The 18,574-nt window shown below is 45.0% G+C and overlaps 2 protein-coding genes across 4 annotated transcripts in view; one reads left to right on the forward strand and one right to left on the reverse strand.

The window, feature by feature from the left end:
* The window catches only part of nme7 (NME/NM23 family member 7), a 50,466-nt gene extending 41,805 nt beyond the window's left edge, over window positions 1-8,661 (forward strand). For all 3 annotated transcript variants that reach the window (XM_063201641.1, XM_063201640.1, XM_063201642.1), the window contains exons 11-12: window positions 7,254-7,361; window positions 8,560-8,661. In XM_063201641.1, coding sequence (XP_063057711.1) covers window positions 7,254-7,361; window positions 8,560-8,592 — 141 coding nt within the window. In that variant the 3' untranslated portion in view covers window positions 8,593-8,661. The remainder of the gene's footprint in view (window positions 1-7,253; window positions 7,362-8,559) is intronic.
* atp1b1a (ATPase Na+/K+ transporting subunit beta 1a) lies at window positions 8,652-18,549 on the reverse strand. The gene is made up of 6 exons (XM_063201653.1): window positions 18,152-18,549; window positions 14,921-15,049; window positions 12,556-12,714; window positions 11,350-11,531; window positions 10,644-10,727; window positions 8,652-10,328 (listed from the first exon to the last, which is right to left on the reverse strand). Exons 1-6 carry the CDS (start codon window positions 18,243-18,245, stop codon window positions 10,068-10,070), a joined length of 909 nt encoding a protein of 302 aa, XP_063057723.1. The 5' UTR covers window positions 18,246-18,549; the 3' UTR covers window positions 8,652-10,067.
* Between the last annotated feature and the right edge of the window lie 25 nt (window positions 18,550-18,574).

The following is an 18,574-nucleotide window of genomic DNA, read 5'->3' on the forward strand; positions in this document are numbered from 1 at the left end:
TTGCCAGGGGGAAAACATATCACACACATGCCAGTTATTAAACATTTTTAATCTGAGAATGTGTGGAAAGAATTGATGGGATTTTTGCTGTTGTTTGTTGTTGTTTTCAGGCATGCTGTACAGTAGCTCCATCGCCCAAGTCTCACCAGAAATCCATTTATATCCCTGTTTGGCAACTGGACCTCAACTATGCCGGATTGCCCTGTCTGCTGTGTGCGAATTGAAAGCTGCTAATTTAGCTTGCTGTGTGTGTAGTCCGCTGTGTGCTAAAGATTATAAATACACAACTGGACGCAGCAGCAGCAGCAGCCCTGTGTTTCTGGCTGGGCCGCAGCAGTCAGTCAGCAGCAGTTTGCATGCAACAGATCGCTCCTGAAGCGGTTTGAGCTAGTATTCATTTGGTCTAGCAGCACCAGACCTCCACCCTCCCCTTCAGCAGAATACTAGCATTGACCATGAAATGCTGCATGAAGAGCTCTGTTGTTCTCTCTTCATTTATTCCCTCCACAACCCACCCCCATATTACTTGAAAAAAAGGACAAACGAACAAAGACGGGATGTCTGTAATTGAGTTAACTAAAATTGATCCTGGTTGTCCCTTATGCCAGTGGAGGGAGGCAATTCAAGTCCATCAGCACTTCATCGGGAGATTCCCCTCTGGCGTAATATGAGAAGAACGCATCATGCCTCTAATAGCACGTTAAACAGATTGGCGCTTTATTGCCTGTTGTTCGCTAATGGGCTGGTTGACAATGCGTATTTCATTTGAATGGTCCTGTCCGGTTTTGTGTGGTTTCTTGTTGTCGTTGTTGTTGTTGTTGTTGTTGTTTGCCGTCATTGTGGCTCCTGGAATAGCAAAAGGGCACAGTCCAATAGTAACCATGGCAGTATGCTCTTCCTCTGTCTCCACCTTTTCCATCTGTTTCTCTCTATCTCACAGCGTCATTCTCTCCATCTATTTCTCTACTGCTTCCTTTCTCTCTGTCTCTCTCTGTCTCTGTTTGTCTCTCTCCCTGTCTCTCTCTCTCTCTCTCTCTCTGGGTTTCAGCTCTGCTCCAGGGCATTGATCGCAGCTTAATTAAAGCACTCTTACATCAGCGCGTCAATGGGAGCAGGTTAGGGGCCGTGCCATGTGACATGGGCTGCCTGAACTTCAACTAAGACCTCCTCACTTTTTCCTGACGATTGGCTCTTGTTTTTTCCAGAGAGCCACACAGTGTGCAACGCAATGGCTGGCCGGTGGAAAACAAAACAAACGGCTATTTAAGCTACTCATGTGAAAACGCCAAGTCCCGGGCCTCATAAGCAGCCTTCAGTCCAGACAAACAGAGTGTATCCTCTCCGCCCCCCCCTTAATATTGCCGTCATTTCTCCCAGATTGCTCCAAATCCGATTGTTTCCGGAACTACATTGTTTTCCGAAGACAAATGCGTATCAGGGTCTTGATACGCATTCAAGGATGCAGATCAAAAAAGCTTTTCAGATTATTTTGTCCACACTGAGATATTGGAGGACAATAACCCTTATCTAGCCATCCTGTGCTGTGCCATGCCTCTTAAAGGAGAGAGAGAGAGGGAGAGGGAGAGAGCTGATGACCTTCTCCATCCTCTCCTCGTTCAAGGAGGTGGTGTGTGTCCTAGTTGTTGGTCCTGCCTGCTGTTACTTGTTCCACTACTTTTCACTTGAGTCCCCTCCTCTCCTCTGCTGTTGTATTCACAGAGCGGTTAGCCTTTTGCACTGTATCCTGGGGGACATTTTCTGCACGCAGATGCCACACCCTCACACACTGGCACTGTTGTGCTGCTGCTGCTGCTGCTGGTGTGTGTGTGTGTGTGTGTGTGTGTGTGTGTGTGTGTGTGTGTGTGTGTGTGTGTGTGTGTGTGTGTGTGTGTGTGTGTGTGTGTGTGTGTGTGTGTGTGTGTGTCCATGTCGTGCCTGCGTTGATTAGCAACATGGTTAAGTACCAAGGTAGGGATGACGGACACAATGACTTTTATGACAATCTGCCTTATGCCTCTCTGTATGAGAGTCAAGCTATGTAAAGAAGTCATGTTGATGTTTTATCCAATTATGGCTATCTGTGGGCAGACCTGTTTTTTGCTTTTTCCATTTTTTGTAAACACTCTCTCACTCTGGCCTGGTCGTAATTACGCAGATGTGGCAGAGCGATTTCGTTTTTTTAGTTCGGGACACCACAATGTTTTTGTGGAATGACCCCAGTGCACACACACACATAGTCACACACATAAACTGATAAATGGTAATTAAATACTCATGCTCTGACACAAACACACTGTCATGTTCATGGACAGTTATGCGGCTATACAGCTAACTTACACATGAATTAGCTGTTTCTCTCTCTCCCTCTCACACACACACAAACCACTCTCTCGCACACACACACACACACACACACACACACACACACACACACACACACACACACACACACACACACACACACACACACACACACACACACACACACACACACACAAGCTGATCTACTCAGTGTAGTCCCTGCCTGGTATACCTCTTGCTCCTCTGTGACTGAGACAGCGCTACACTCAGCGAGAGCCAAAGCCAGATGTTTATTTGGCAGAGTCCGAGGAATGGCACTGGCACAGATAGGCTCCATTTTGTCAGAGAGGAGAGGAGTGGGGGAGAGACAGGAGGAGGATGAGAGGGCAGGAGGTAGTACCATGACGAGGTAGAGGAGAGGGGAGGGGAGGGGAGAGCGAGGAGGAGAAGGAGGAGGAGGTACCATTACGAGGTAGAGAAAGGGGAAGGGAGGGGGAGCGAAAGGAGGAGGAGGAGGAGAGGAGGAGTAGTAGTAGGAGGAGGAGGAGGAGGAGGAGGAGGGGGTACCATGACGAGGTAGACTTGTTTGTGCCTGGCTCAGTTCAGTCAGACAGCGTATTACGTCAGTTTGTCATCAGTATTGATGTTCCCCTGCACACCCACTGTGTGTGTGTGTGTGTGTGTGTGTGTGTGTGTGTGTGTGTGTGTGTGTGTGTGTGTGTGTGTGTGTGTGTGTGTGTGTGTGTGTGTGTGTGTGTGTGTGTGTGTGTGTGTGTTTGAAGTGTTGAGAGATAGAGACTGAGAGAAAGACTGTGTGTGTGTGTGTGTGTGTGTGTGTGTGTGTGTGTGTGTGTGTGTGTGTGTGTGTGTGTGTGTGTGTGTGTGTGTGTGTGTGTGTGTGTGTTTTGCTGGAGGGGGTTGGTGCAGGACATTCAGAGATGGGCTCCCAGACAGACAGACAGACTGACTGAAATTGCTGTCATAACACTGAACTGAAGTGCAGCCACACTAGGCACGTAAAACTTTGAGACGGGATTTGATTGGCTCCGCCTCACCAGTCACATCGTTTATTTAAGAGTGTGTGCTGCTGTACTGTCTGTCTGTCCGTGACTCTGTGTTCACAAGAGATACACATAGATAGCAATAGCATACACAGTTCCAATGGAAGCTGCTGCTCTCGTCACGTAAACACGATAGTAGGACAGAAAGGAATGTTCACTGTCCAATGTCATTGGTGTGCTTCTGGGAAGGACCAAAGGGGTGCTATTTTTAAACCGCGGCAGGTTTACTTTTTAGGCCTCCGTGAATTCCCAGTCCCGGTGTGTGTGGACTGTGGAAGTTCCTCTTGTTGTGATTATCAAAACGTAATTAGCTGTGCTAATGACGTCGAGCTAACAACACGTGTGGACAGCCAGCCAGCCAGCCATCTCGCCCGCCTACAAACTGCCCAGGCCGGACCCATCCATTTGGAAACAGACAATTATTGTCTGAGCGCTCTCTCTCCCCCTCCCTTTCTTTCTCTCTCTCTTTCTCTGATCTCTCTTGTTGTTTTTCTCTCTCTCTTTCTCTCTCCCTCTCTCTTTCTGTGTCCTCTCCTTTTCTCTCTGTTCTCTCTCTGTCCTCTCCTTCTCTCTCTGTTCTCTCCTTCTCTCTCTAGTCTCTCTGTCCTCTCCTTCTCTCTCTGGTCTCTCTCTGTCCCTGGGCTCTGCTGGTCTCATTAGAGTGGAATTGTAGTTACTGGCTTCAGGTCACTTGTGGGTAACTAATGCAATTACAGAGAGACGGCTTTGGCTGGGAAAGGTTCCAGCGGGTCCAACTCTCATGTTTCCCCCTTCTCGCCCTCGCCCGTTCCCCTTGCTGGTTCTCGCACAGCAGGAACAAAGTGAGAAAGGCAATCTTCAACTCTGTTAGAAGAACCAACTGGGTGGACCGGGATGCTGTTGAAAGCAAAACTTTCATTTGGGAGGAGTGGAGGGCTACTCAGTATGAGAAGAAAGACCAAGCCCAGTTTTTACGGCTATTACAGAAGTTTGTAAAAGTAGAATTACTCTTAACAGTGTATCCATCTACCTCGTTTTAGAGGTTCAGTGGAATAACTAGTGTACAAACTATGGAAGGTCATGTACTGGTGTTGTAATTACACCAGTAAGAGTACTTCTACTTCTACTTTACAGTATATACCTCTGATCAGCTGAGTTGTGCATGTAAACATACTGAGGTGCTGTCTGTCTGCTGGTGAAGGAAGAAGTGGAGGACCTTTCCCTCTGTTGGCACCCATGTAAAACTTGCTTCCGGCTTACTGCAGATTTGGAGCTTGTTTGAAGCTTTCCGGGCAAGCTGATGCTTTCCCGGGCAAGCGGTTGTTGATCGTTATTAGCTGTACTCAGTTTATTGCTGGATAAATTAGCAAAACAATATTTTGTTTTGAAACCTTTCCGTGATGGCCTACTAAGTATTGATGGCTGCCCTAAAAAAAGTTTTGTGGTGCAAAAATGTTCACCTCAGGTAAACAATATGTGGGGTTTTTTTTTATTCAGATGATGTGGATACATTTGTATACTGTTATATGCACGGCTATATGCATATGCAACTTTTAAACAGTATTTTAAGGGTGTTTTGTATCTACTGTTTATTGGACAGTCGAGTATGACGGGAAGAGAGTGGGAGAGAGACTAGGGTCAGGGCTGGCAAAGGACCCAGGATGGACTCGAACCTGGGTCGTCATGGGCATGAAAGCCCATATGTGGTGGGCTTTACATGCAGTTACTGCAGTGCGCCCCTGCATATGCAACTTTGTACATAAACTTCTAAACTAACATCACATGCTTTATTCAGACTGTCCAGAGTAATTTTGATATCCAAAAGCCTACCGCAAGGAGCAAGTGATTTGGATGGTAGTAGCTCTACGGTCCGGCATGATTATGTTTGATCCCTTTGGGCTTACAGCCATGGGAACCATGTGCAGCCAGAACAGAAGGAATCCATCTGCTTCCAGAAATAGATGGCATTTTCTGTAAACAACTACCAAAAGTATTGTTCTCAAGCAGCTGAAATGGTTAAAGCGGCATCATGTAGTAAATCCCACTGGGCCATGGGTGAGTTCTCAGCCGTGGCACAAACCCTTGTATTTTCCTCTTCCATTCACCCCCAAAACTATAATCATCAGAGAGGTGACTACCTATCTCCCACGGCAGTGTGTGGTCTCCAGATCATTCCTCTAAACATCATGGGCAAAGGTAATTGGCACTCAGTTTGTGTGAGGTCCTCAGGTACTTCTTGCGTGTGTGTGTGTGTGTGTGTGTGTGTGCGTGTGCGTGTGCGTGTGTGTGTGTGTGTGTGTGTGTGTGTGTGTGTGTGTGCGTGTGCGTGTGTGTGCACCCATGCAAGGGAAGGGCTTGTATGTGTGTTCAGTAAATGCTTCTTGAGCCGTTAAGTGTGTGCTTCTTCCAAGTGGCTCTGCCGTCAGAGAAGACAATGGGGAGGAGAGGTTACGTCGACTGGATTGGATGGATGCCTGTTGCTCTCTCCATACTCCTCTCCTCCCCCATCCCCCTCATAACTTCTCCACACTCCCCCATGGCTTATTTACACTATAGTGGGCTGCCGAGCCCCTCCCTCCCCTCCCCTCCTGTATCTATCTGCCCCCCCACCCGCCCGCCCGGGGGGAGTCATGTTTCCTCATGGTGGGAGATTAGCAGAGGACAGTAGAGCTGAGTAGAGCTGCGTCCGTGTCCTTGAGACCATTTCCATCAGGATCCATTTTCGTTGGGACCAGTCAGATATCTGGCTGTTGCCTCGGATGGCTGGAATGGATCCCTGATAGACGCCAACTCTGAAGGGGGAGTACACACGCACACAGACTCGCATGTAGACAACACACACACACACACACACCAGTCTCAATGGCGATGTTAGAGGATCTCAGCCAGCCCAAAGTCGAGTTGAATGCCTTCTAGCACCAACCCAATGTAAGCAAGTGTAGTGGATGCCAGCTAGAAGAGCTTGGTGTAGACACCTGACTTGCAGGTAGCACTTGGTAGCATGTCTGCCTCCTACAGAATATCAGAGGTTGCAGGCTGGAGACTGGGTCTGGACTGCAGGAGGACCTGGTTATGAATGAAAGGGGATGCCTGGAGATGTAGTGACCAAGGCTGACGGTGGGGCTAAACTGGCTGTGTCAAATTCAAAGACAGCCATAGCAACAGGTGGCTTCCATTCTAATCAGTGGTGCGGACTACACCAGATACGGCAGCAGCAACACTCTAAAAAAAAATAGCACTCTTTTCAATGTATTTTTAGCGCAAACTCCACATCCACCTGAGAGTAAGGTGGAGGAGTTGATCTTGCAGTGTGAGACTGTTCCTGATGTGAGTCAAGAACCTTCTGACCAGGTGCATGTGTCCTTGACCTTGACACTCGATCACCGCACTACACCATGAAGTATTTTACAACAGCTGGGGATTAAGAATTGTACTTCTAGTCATGATGGGGCTCTAACGAGTCGAAGAATATTGCTTGGTGTTGCTTTGAAAGGGAATCAGATGCTCAGCTGGTGAACTCAAACAAGTCTTAACCTGGCAGAAAAAAAAACTGGCTTTTTTATTTTAGTGACCACTTCTGGTTAGTTTTGCTTGGACTGACTGCTGTGTTCTGCTAGCCTAGAGCCCAATGCTATGTGTTTCAGTGTTCCGCCAAGACCATGCTCCCGAAGTGTGCCTTTCTCTACCCTGCCAGAGGCCATTTGGCACCCTTGAAATAAATGGGAAACACAGCACATTGAGCCCCTTAGAAAAGCTTGGATTCATGGGGGCTAGACTGTGGGTGAATTGGCGTCTGAATGCCTATAAAAGCCCCAGTCTTGTTGTCCTTGTTGTTGGTCTTTGATTCGTTAACACATTTTACACCCCAACATTTTGACACGGTGTGGGCTTTGTGCTGCTTTCTTTTCACAGGAGATTGCCCGCCACCTGCGGCCGTACACTTTACGAGCGCTCTACGGCAAGAGCAAAGTACAGAACGCCGTCCACTGCACAGACCTGCCCGAGGACAACGTGTTGGAGGTAGGGACTGGGAGGGGACAGTTCAATACAAACATGCTCTTCATTCATCCCACCCAGGAAAGACTGCGAGCTGTGCGTGCGCACACACACACACACACACACCTAGCGTAACACTGTAAAACTGGAAGGGCACTCAGAGCGCAGACCTCCATCAATGCAGCTAAACAAAGACTTGTAATAACCAAGTCTTAATCTGTTAATAAGGCTCTCGGTAATATCATAGAAATGTTGTTATGATGTAGTTACAGCAAGAGGGAACAGGTCGCTGCCATGCCCATCTGCACAAAGAAGATACTAAATAAACAGGCCAACATAATAAACCGTCTCTGGTATAACCTCCTCAGTGGCGGTTAGGTGGGGGGGAAGAAAGAAAAAAAAGATCCATCCCATTCAATGGAGCTGATTTCAAGTAGGGGTCACTTCAATTACAACACTTTGCCATCACAACTGTCAGGCCTCTCGTGAGAGCAGAGGTAGGAGGAGAATGGCCGCTATAAGCAGAGCTGCCTGCCCAGGCTCCTAGTCCCATGACCCAGCAGACTAGGTGGAGGTGGAGGTGGAGGCTGGGCCCATCTCGTTTTGGCTTCAGGAAGAGGGGAAGAGGTAGCCTGGTCTTGACCATCCCGTAATACTACCATTTCATTTCGTAGTACGGAGCCAATCTTTTGGCGGAAGAATGTAGAATGGCGCGCAAGGCTAGAGAAGAGGGGCAGGGAACAGCAAGGTCACTTTAGACTAGAGAGTGGGGTCAGAGGGAAAGAGAGACAGAGAGAGAGAGAGAGAGAGAGAGAGAGAGAGAGAGAGAGAGAGAGAGAGAGAGAGAGAGAGAGATGACAAGAGGAGGGTTTGACCGACTGGACCAGCATTGTTGCGCGTTCCTGATCTGTTGAGCGGCCTGTGGACAATCGGCTCCTTGTTAATCATTGGCCGAGTGACGGGCCGAGCCGCTACATTCCAAGGGCCCCAGGTCTAGTGTCACACACACTCTTTAACACACACACTGCATATGATTGAGTAACAGTTGTCTTTTGTTATCCCGGGTTTTCCTCCTCCAGTCATCATACTTGCAAAATTAAGATGAAATATTTAACAGAAATGTTTAGTTTGACGTCATCATGGTCAAGTTAGTTACTGTCCAACATTGCTGACTGAAAACGCTCTGTGCCCTTTGGACGTCTCATTCTATTTTCTTTTCCAGGTACAGTATTTCTTCAAGATTCTGGATGGATGATTTTGTTTTGTTTTGCTTTTCTGATGACAAAAGATATTTAAATAAAAACAAAAAGTGACTCTGACAAAGTATTGTCTGTTTTATTTTGTTTAGGTCTTTTTCAGATTAAATAAAATGACAAGAGTGGTCGAAACTCTTGACAAGATGTTCTGATGTTTCAACATTGAAATTCACTTCAAACACCGACAAAACATCCTATTACAAGGGGTACTGCATTGCATCTGATGAGTATCTCTAACGTTTGTGACCAGTGACTTTGGTATTTTGGATTCAAACATTACACTTTTTTTCCTGCAGAAAAAAAAATTGTACAACTGCATAAATATAAAACTCTTCCACCATGAAAATGGCTAAAACATTCATTAGAAAGTTACACCACATTGTGATGTCTCCAGCAACAAAAAGAAGTTTTTTTTTTGAAAGCTCTGAGTTGCCACTTTTGCCGCTAAGGTGACAAAACATTTAGGCTGAAACACACACTGGTCTAGACGTGAAAAGTTAAAGGAAGGAGGAAAAAAAAGTATTCAACAGAAATGTAAATCAACCCCCATAACCCATCGCAAGATGATCCAAAAGAAGAAAAAAAGAAAGGAGGAAAAAATGTGACATAAAAATTAAAATTTCCCATGATCAAATGAAAAGACACAAGAGACAAATAGATGGATTCCACCAAGCGCAGCCCTCCACACACACACACTCACATGCACACACACAAAACTCAAGAGACTAGGGTGTACCATGCCAGTATTTTCAGTTAGTCAAGTACATACGTCCTTTCTCACTGCACCACACACACACACACACACACACACACATTCATACTCATACAGACACACGTTCTCTTTCGCATACAGACACACACACAAAATTACTACAAAGCCCACACATGTACACATAGACAAACATTTAGGGTGACGTACACAGAAAGACGTGCGCGCGCGCACACACACACACACACACACACACACACCTTGGACCACTAAAGCGTACTCACATAAGACGACAGAAATTACACCATGGCTTGGAAAGGACCACTGTATGCGATTACAGCACTGCACACTCCAAAATATATAGAAACCACACTAGGCAGAAATACTTAGGGGACAGAAAACACTGCTCGCTACATCAGTAGTAGTGGAATCATAATTTACAGTCATAAATGAACAATGTCCCATGGCTCAAGGAATATTTTCATTTACAGTAGAATAAATACTTTTGCTATTGCTACCTGCTATCGCTTCCTTGTAATTTACATTCTATCCCTAGACATATGCAGAGAAAGCTAGTGTAAAGCATACAGATTAAGTGTAGGTCCCATAGGTTATGAGAGTTTTGTTCAAGACTAGTCGTGTTTTTTTCTTTTTTTGCACTTTTTTTTTAATCAGTTTTTATTTTTGATTTTTTCAATTTTTTGTTGCTAATTCAGTATGTGTTGAAATGAGCAGAGAACAGTGCTATATGGATCATAGCTGTGGTCATGAGGACTTGACGTGCAGTTTGACTTCAAAGCGTCCCTGGTAGCGATCTTTCTCGCTGTACCCAATGTTGGCTCCATACACTTTGCACTCGATGCGCAGGTCCTCGTTGTAGGTGAGGTTGTTGAACTTGACGGCCACCAGCGGCTGCAGGTACTGGGGGTGCAGGGCCTTGCCGTAGTAGGGATAGTACTGCATGGGGAAGCCGCCCTGGAAGCCGAAGTACTGGATGTCGGTCACCTTGCCTTTGTCCTCCTCTCTCTGTTAAAAAAAACACAAAAGCAGGATTGGGGTTTAGAGGGGACCAGTCAAACAAGGCAACATTGCTGAAGTGTGTGTTCTGAGACACCTCTCAAATGAGACGGATAATAAAAAAAAAAAAAAGAAACTCATGGAAGAGAATCAAACAGGAAAGCAGAGGTATGGATACTCTTCAAAAGCTAATCACACTGTTTGGAGCACTGTTGCTAACACCTCAATAGGCCACATTTATAATTCTAGTGTGATGAAAAGATGAATGCACCCAAATGGCCCTGATGTCAGCATGTCTGGTGTACTTTATCCTGTTACCCTTACCCTGGTGGTGCAGTACATGGGAATTGTGTTGCCCAGGGACCGAGACTGGGCCTCAGCAGGGATGGTGCCGTTGCTAGCAGGAGCCTGAAACAGGAAAAAAAAAACAGTTGTATAAGTCATCAATTCCCAAACAATGCTGCTTATGACGTTTCCCAGTGGAAGGCAAAGCCTATTTTCAAACTCCAAAAAGAAGTCCAGTTACCTACAACTAAGCTTTTTTACCAACGTGAGCTGGATGAATGAGAATCTACGTACAGAGAGTTGTGATATTGTTAAGTGTAACTTTGGCATTGATGGGCAACCTGGATTCATTCGTTACAATCCAGTGCCACATATTCCAAAAAGCTCAGACAGATCACATAACCTCCTTGGCGAAGGTAATGACCATGGACTGTTGATTTCAACTACTTCAATTTCCCTGCTTGACCTCAATATATGAAAACCATATAACTGGCACTGTGGATTGAAGAATAAGTATGGTCACAAACATTCATAAAAGTCACTGTAGGGACTGGTAATCGAAAGACCTTCAAAATCCCAGGTTGGCATAAGCAAACGAAAGCATATCTAAGTAACATCCAACACTGACCAACACATGAGAGGACGAGAATGAATGAAAACCTTCATTGCCTCGAAGGGAATTTGTCTTGGGTTTTGGGAGAGGAATACAATACAGTATATAAATAAATGAGCTCTGGTGTCTTACCCTTGGTCTGAAGAAGACAATGCGGTTGAGCTTGACAATGAGGCAGGGTTTGCCGTCCTTGAAGCCGTAGCTGGGGTCGGAGCCGGAGCAGCTGCCCAGCCAGTCCCTGTCGAAGCGGCAGGCCCTCCTCACGCCTCCCTCACCGTCCAGGGGACCACGCTCCTTGTAGTCACCTGCTGTTTCTAGAAACCAAATGCAAAAAACCCTCCATCTTAGCAAGGTCACAACATACATTAGATATGCAAAGGCTTGCAAAAAAATGAAAGAAGCATAGCTCGTTTACACGATTGAACCAAGTGAAACCAAGTATAATGTTTCCAGAGAGAGTGGCTTCCATAGTATGTTTAGAGAATCCTGGGAGAGGTGCACTGCATTCACAAAAATATAACAAAATAAATTGACTGGTGAATTGGGTACCAGAGGCAACGTTAGTGTTGTCAACACGGCCACCTTTATGATGATGAACACGGCCGCTCCTCTTGGCCCCCCCTTGGAGGACATCAAGGGCTTCATCAACAGCACCAGACACAGACCATTATATCTATTATTTATTTAGCAGCACAACTGCGGTGCTGCTGATCCACTCCTGGCAGAGATGCTGAGAGTGATGAGGGCTTTTCATCAGGTTGCCCAAAATCCCTCCTGGACTAAAGCACCACGTGAACTACCAGATTACCCAGCTGAACACAACATATGCATGTAGAATACTGTAGCTTGGAAAAGTTGCCTTTGGAATAGTGGTACTGACTGAATGGAGGCAAACCACCAATTCAAATTCAACCTTGAACTAATCCACAGTGAAATTGGACCTCATCGCAAACATGAAGACAGTTAAGCTCGTAGATGAAGAACTTGAGCTCAAAACTGAACTTTGTATAGTAGGCTATGTTAGCGGCGTCTTACATTCTTTGGCCAAAGGTTGTATCGAATGTATCCATCAACCAATTAACCATCAGAGACTCGTGAAAAAGGGGGGAAAGGATTGCGCATTTGGTTATGTTACATATTCAGTCCTTTACGTCTGTTACTGACTGAGTTTCTTTGTCACTGTGGTTATTGTCTTACAAAACGTATGTAGAAAATCACCATTGCAAAAGATAAGATAAATAAATCTGCTATTACACTTGTCCTTGCTCAATTGGCAAATAAACAGATGAACATATCTTTAGGGAAAGAAAGAAAGAAAGAATCTTAACATGTACTTACCACCACCACAATCTTCAAACTTGGTCATATCCTCCTGCTTCTGAGCGTCGTAGGTGCCCAGCAGTTTATCTATAGCAGCCACGCTGTCAGTGTATGATGCTGGGTCAACCATGGAAAACTGGATTTCTCCCTTTTCCGACCGTGGAGTGTGCGATAAACCTGATAAACCAAAAGAAGATCCCAATTGTGAGAATTCTGGTGAATGAGAGGCACTACACTGCAGGGTCATGTACTGGTTGTAAACCTTAACAGTGTAAGTGATACGGCATTTCTCTGGACATATTGAAAATGCCTCATTGAAAGGCTTAAGTACTACCAACATCAGACACCTGTTGGGCATTTTTACACCGGCAAACTTCCCAGAGTGGATGGATGGTTCAAATAGACTCCAGTCAATAAGCCCCAGAACATTCACAATTCCCACAGGACTAAATAAGTCTATGGTCTAAATATAATTATGCACAAAACATGGGAGTTAACATTGAGGCCAAACATGACTTTATTATCTCTCTGTCTCTCTCTCTGCTCAGATGAGCCTTGTGCTCGAAGCTTGGCGGTAATTTTCCACACACAAAGTCGCACACGAGGCCAAAATAAGGCGTGGCATTGGTAGAGTGAGAAGAGGAGTCAAAGTGGGAGGAACCTAGTATTGTTTTCAAATAGCACCCTTTTTTTTCTTTCTTTCTTTTTTCTCTCTCCTACCCCCCTACTCGGCTGCTGATTCCCGCACTGTACACTGACAAACTTTGGTTTGAGCCCGCGTGGAGATAAAAGTGTCCTGAGAGCAGGCAAGGTTCACAAACCACTCCATACTTTTATCGAAATGTGTGGAGGAGGAGGAGAGAGAAAGCATTCTCAGTCCTTACTGGGTTGGAAGGGCAGAGAGAGAGAGAGAGAGAGAGAGAGAGAGAGAGAGAGAGAGAGAGAGAAAGAAAGACTGCCACTGGTATTGTGGGCTCGTGTTTCAGAGTATAGAGTTTGTAAGAAAGAAAAAAAGTCATTCAGCTAGGCAGCCAGTCCGACCACCCCCCACCAAACACCTTCACCCACTCTGTCTCACGTGCTCCGCTCTCACAATGGAAACTTTTGGCTCCTAAAAGAGGGGGGGCGGAGCCTGGGTGCAGTGAGCGTGTCGTCCACCTCCTTCCCCTTATCAATGCCACCAATGGCAGTCCTCACTGGGCGCCTCGCGACTCACTCAAAACCCAACTCACTTCCTCACCCTCTGCCCCTAGCTCACCACAGACACACAAAAAACCCTCTTGAAGGAGAAATGGCTGCCACTTGCCCCCTGGCAGAGGGGAGCCAACGGCTTCTGTCTTGAAGCCAGCGCCCTTCACAAATGTGGCTAAATATATAACGGCAGGGCGGCCGTGTGCGCTGTGCAAACACTCACTGGCACAACGCAGCGAGGGGAGGTGGGTTGCGTTGCTGCGCCCTGTCATGGATGCCAAGCAACCGAGACAAAAACTTCCTCCGAGAATTCAGAGGCAACAGAAGCCAAACAACAACCTTGTACAGCGTTTTCACTCAGGCTACGTCTTCTAATGGTCGAAACATACAAAGACAATCTACCTCTGGAGGCTTCTTATGCCAAGAGAGTTTATCTGTTTCCAATAACTGCGCCTCACAACAAAATGATGCGTTCTTTGGGTTTTGTGCAAACTAAAGTAAGATGTTAACAGCTCAGCAGCAACACATCACTATTGGTATAGCAGTCATAATCCCTGGGAAAACATCTCCTTCCCACACCGGAGGATCGGAGTGAGGAGAGAGGAACAATGAAGGACAACATGGCTGAATCTGTGAGAGGTCAGACAGACCTTCAAAACACACACACACACACACACACACACACACACACACACACACACACACACACACACACACACACACACACACACACAATGAAGATCTGTGATCTGCTTCTCTCTGCATGCAACAGCAAAGACAAGTCATTCACACAAAACCATTTTCAGAAAAAATAGTCCACCATCATTCATTCATGTCTTCAGTCAACAAATAACATTGGAGAAAACTAACGCACACCATATGAGTCAAACACAATCTGTGAGGCTAGCTGCGCACTATTAGTTCGGATTATTATTGATTATAAAGTTATGCTGTATTATCTATAATACCGGTATATGGACAATAGCCTCACAGTATACCACTAACAGAGCATGATGTGCATGATACTTAATTTCCTCGGTACACCAAAACCTCAAGTAAAGGCAAGCCAACAATAACAAGCTCCAACAGGTCTTGACATTTACGTCAATTTCCCACATGGGCATAGAGAGAGAGAAAGAGAGAGAAACAGAGAGAGAGAGAGAGAAAGGCAAGCGGCAGGTCAACATCTCACCTGGGGGTGCGACTCTGTCCTGGTACGTGGGCTTGTAGTTACTAAGGGTCAGCAGCAAAGCCTGGATGGTGCCAATGAAAATGCCAGCTAAGCAGCCGTAGAAGACCACGTAGAAGATGAAAATTTTAACTGTAAAGGAAAAAGAAACAGGTGGATCAGTCAAAGAAACATCCCAAATGATCAGTTTTTGAAAGTATTTCTTATTTTGTTTTAAGAGGTTCTAGTGAATTTCATACTAAATAGAAAAGATTCCATGAACTCATAATGTTGTCTTGTGAGTAAGTTGTAATGATAAGGATATACATGGATTTTGAGTGTTTATCAACACAATGTTATGAGGAGGGGCAAGACACAGGCAGCCAACCACGGGAGCTAATTTTTTGACCGACAGCGGTTTCAAACAATCAGAGGTTGAGTTGTGCGCAGTTAGTTTCGCGCAGTCAGGTTATAAACAAATTTTAGAACCCATCTATAGGGGCATCAGATTGGCTGTCAATAGTCAGGAATCAATCAGCATAGAGCAAACTCTTTTCAACAGTAAGATAGTGTGTGCAAATGGAATTGGATCCAGTGGGGTTCTGGAATGTCTTAGTGGACGCTTTGGCTTCACCTCTCATGTGGTTTGAGATACTGGGACTTCCCAATACTAGGCATTTAAACTTACTCATATACACAAAACAGATAAACATTTCCTCCATGGTCTCACAAACATGTCATTGTTCCTACTAATTGATTATCATTAAAATACGACCTTACAGTACATTGTTTTGAAATATGTGGACTTGTGACATGTCATGACTTGGTAATATGCCATCATTAGCTGCTTCAGTCAAGATTCATGGAGACACAGCTTCTCTAGTTTGATGTCACTGTTTCCTTTGTGTCACAGATGATAAATAAGCACGTGGTATGGCCTAACATGGTTCAAATACGCTGACATCTCATTCTGACGATTCTTGGTGACAGGCAGGCCAGTTTACAAACAGTGCCTTGTGTGAATCCAAACATGCACTTCTCTTTTTGAAATTCTTGTCAGCAATCAGTTGCCACCCTGGTTTTTTTTTCTTCTGAGAAACACCAATTCCTATCTCACAACAACAGGTTGGCTGGTACAACTCTCATTCAAATTTACAAGGAACTTAAAAGATAAACTTTCCAATAAATTGGCACTGAGACAAAGTGGCCTTACAATCTTGCATGAAACACATTTCATTTCACATTGCTTGGGTAGTAGATGAACATCCCAAAATGTTACACAGTGGGCAATATGAGAATGACTTTGTGTCCAAAACATTTCAAAGAGATAAAAAAATATGGTGGAAAACAAACCCACTTCTCTGTTGTCCAAATGGCCTTCACTATAATTTGAAACTGTATTCACAAAACCAATTCTAACAAAAACAAAGGTTTGCCCCTACCCATCCGAAAACAAACATTACCACCCCTCCCCCAAGAGACAATAAATAATCGGTCTCCAGTAGACTCGCATTAACTACTAGGTGTCAGACTCAGCTCTGAAACCAACAATTCAAAAAACTCTTCTGGGTTGCTATTGGCTAATAAGACACGGAGGTAAAGTACTTCAAAAGTGCCTTTCACTTCCCTTTCACGCGAGGTACAGCCCCTCCCCCATTATATAATCTCAGAGTAACAAGAGGTTCTTCTCGCTCAGCTCGACTGACACTGAAACCTAACTCGGAGGGAGTTCAATGCAGACTAACATCTGACATTAAAATAAACTAGAATGGCTGTTCAAGTAACTGGGTTTCTCCAGACATCTTGCCCAAACCGAGGCCAGGAAGTGCAGACGCTGGTAACCAGGCAGATGTGCCGCGCGCAACAGTGATGTCGCCTGAATGTTGCAATTCCTCGTGTGATGCGAACAATAATTGGCCAACGTGCTCTGTAACCATACTGTGTTTCGTTCACTTTCCCGATCAAGAATACAAATGTTAAAGTAGCGTTACAATTTATGATACTAGTCACTAAGTTAAGGAGCCTGTTGCCAGTCTTTTAACACGCTATAACGCACGTTGTTACTGCTTTATCTTTTGACTGTAGAAAAATAGCCACAAGTTGTTCTCGTTGCAAAGACGAGACTTTCACAGGACAGTTGTTAAAATTGACAGCCAAACTGAAAGTACAATGAAAAAGCAAGAAAACTTTGCACTGTAGGGCCTTGGCGACAACAACGCACGTGAGCTGTCGTTCTCATATCCTAGTCCATGTTCACTAAGATAACAACGAATGGTGAAAACTGATTAAGTGTCACAAGACTTAAGTGGTTCATGTGAAAAGTAAAATGCCGGCAATATTCTCTTCTGCGAAGACTGGCTTCCATGACAGGAGGATGGTTCGGCACATGGAAACAGGAAAGGGATTCACTATCGTTGGTTAATCAATGGCCATTGTCGGCTACATTAACATGAGGTTACAGCGTCGTATCCACAGAAACGTAGGTCATTTGACCAATAATACAAAGAAATCACAATTCTCTCACCATTTTGCGTACTGCTATGACAGACACGACATCGTGTAATAAGAGTGTGATATTTGCACCAAGACCAGTCCCAAATAGCCTAGTACCTTAATTGTTTTAAGAGAAACCGAGAAGGACAGGGTGAAAGTAATTTCTGAATCTGCCTATAAGTTTTGGGGTGTAAAATCAAAGATTTGTCGAAGGAGAACGATTAAATAGGCTGTTTGGTAGTAGTAATTCCATTTCCTGTTGCCTTCAGTCATAGAATCTCAATTACGTCCTTCAAAATGACCTCTTTCTCAAAGGACACAAACCAAAGCTTTCTTTTCATACATAGATACAAAGCAGTCATAGCTACGTTCCCCCTATTAGTTTCCAATGTTTTAGCCAAATACCATTCGTTCCAACCTATATTGTATAGATATCAATTAGGCTTCTACATTCGTCTACTTGTTCAAAGGTGTAGTTGCTTTCCAACAAGTGAACGGAAAGGGGAAACGAATTCGGCTACCCGATTATTGATATTGAAAATGTCCCAGCATAAAATCTACGTCAGAATTTTCCGGCAGAAATGAAGTCACGACACGGTGTTATGAGGTCCGATCAAACAGGTGCCCATATGCATTTTGAAGTCAGGAAATGGTGTGCGTAAAGCATGGTATCCGTGGAATCGGCGCGATGCGAAGCCTACTTACTCAATCAACCGTTGACATGACTTAAATACATCCATAAAATGGAAAAAGTGTGCTTACACCAGCTGCTTCCTGTACGTCCCAAAAATTCCTTTCTTTCAGAATTCCAGAGAAAGCTCCTCCATCCACCATCACTGTCTTTGTTTGCCGGCATTTTGGATTCGTTTAAACTTCCCTTTTAGACGATTGTTGCTTCTGTGTTGGGTGGCCTAGGTACGCGTTTTACACTCAAGTCCCCCACAAATTTCCTGAAAGGACAGAGTCGTACCCGGTGCGCGATGATGTACCCACCCAATATATCCCATTCGGTGCCCGGCTCCGCCTGCAAACTCTTTTAATAAGTTACCTACAGAGAGGGAGGGCCAAGTCTGACAAATCACCAGCAGACATGCGTTTGCGTAACAATCATATGAAAGATTTTAGCCGACGCTGTCTACCGCATGGAGGCCCCCATCACTTATACCATGATTTTAAGGTCATTTA

Source organism: Engraulis encrasicolus, chromosome 6, assembly GCF_034702125.1.
Source record: "Engraulis encrasicolus isolate BLACKSEA-1 chromosome 6, IST_EnEncr_1.0, whole genome shotgun sequence".
Classification (NCBI taxonomy): Eukaryota; Metazoa; Chordata; class Actinopteri; order Clupeiformes; family Engraulidae; genus Engraulis; species Engraulis encrasicolus.

Bases quoted from the DNA above. Each gene is read 5' to 3' on its own strand.
- atp1b1a (XM_063201653.1), bottom strand. From the start codon at position 18,245: ATGCCGGCAAACAAAGACAGTGATGGTGGATGGAGGAGCTTTCTCTGG. The intron at 15,050-18,151 runs GTAAGCACACTT...TTTCCTTTACAG, and splicing joins ACGTACAGGAAGCAGCTGGT to TTAAAATTTTCATCTTCTAC. The intron at 10,728-11,349 runs GTAAGACACCAG...TTCCTGTTTCAG, and splicing joins TTGTCTTCTTCAGACCAAGG to GCTCCTGCTAGCAACGGCAC.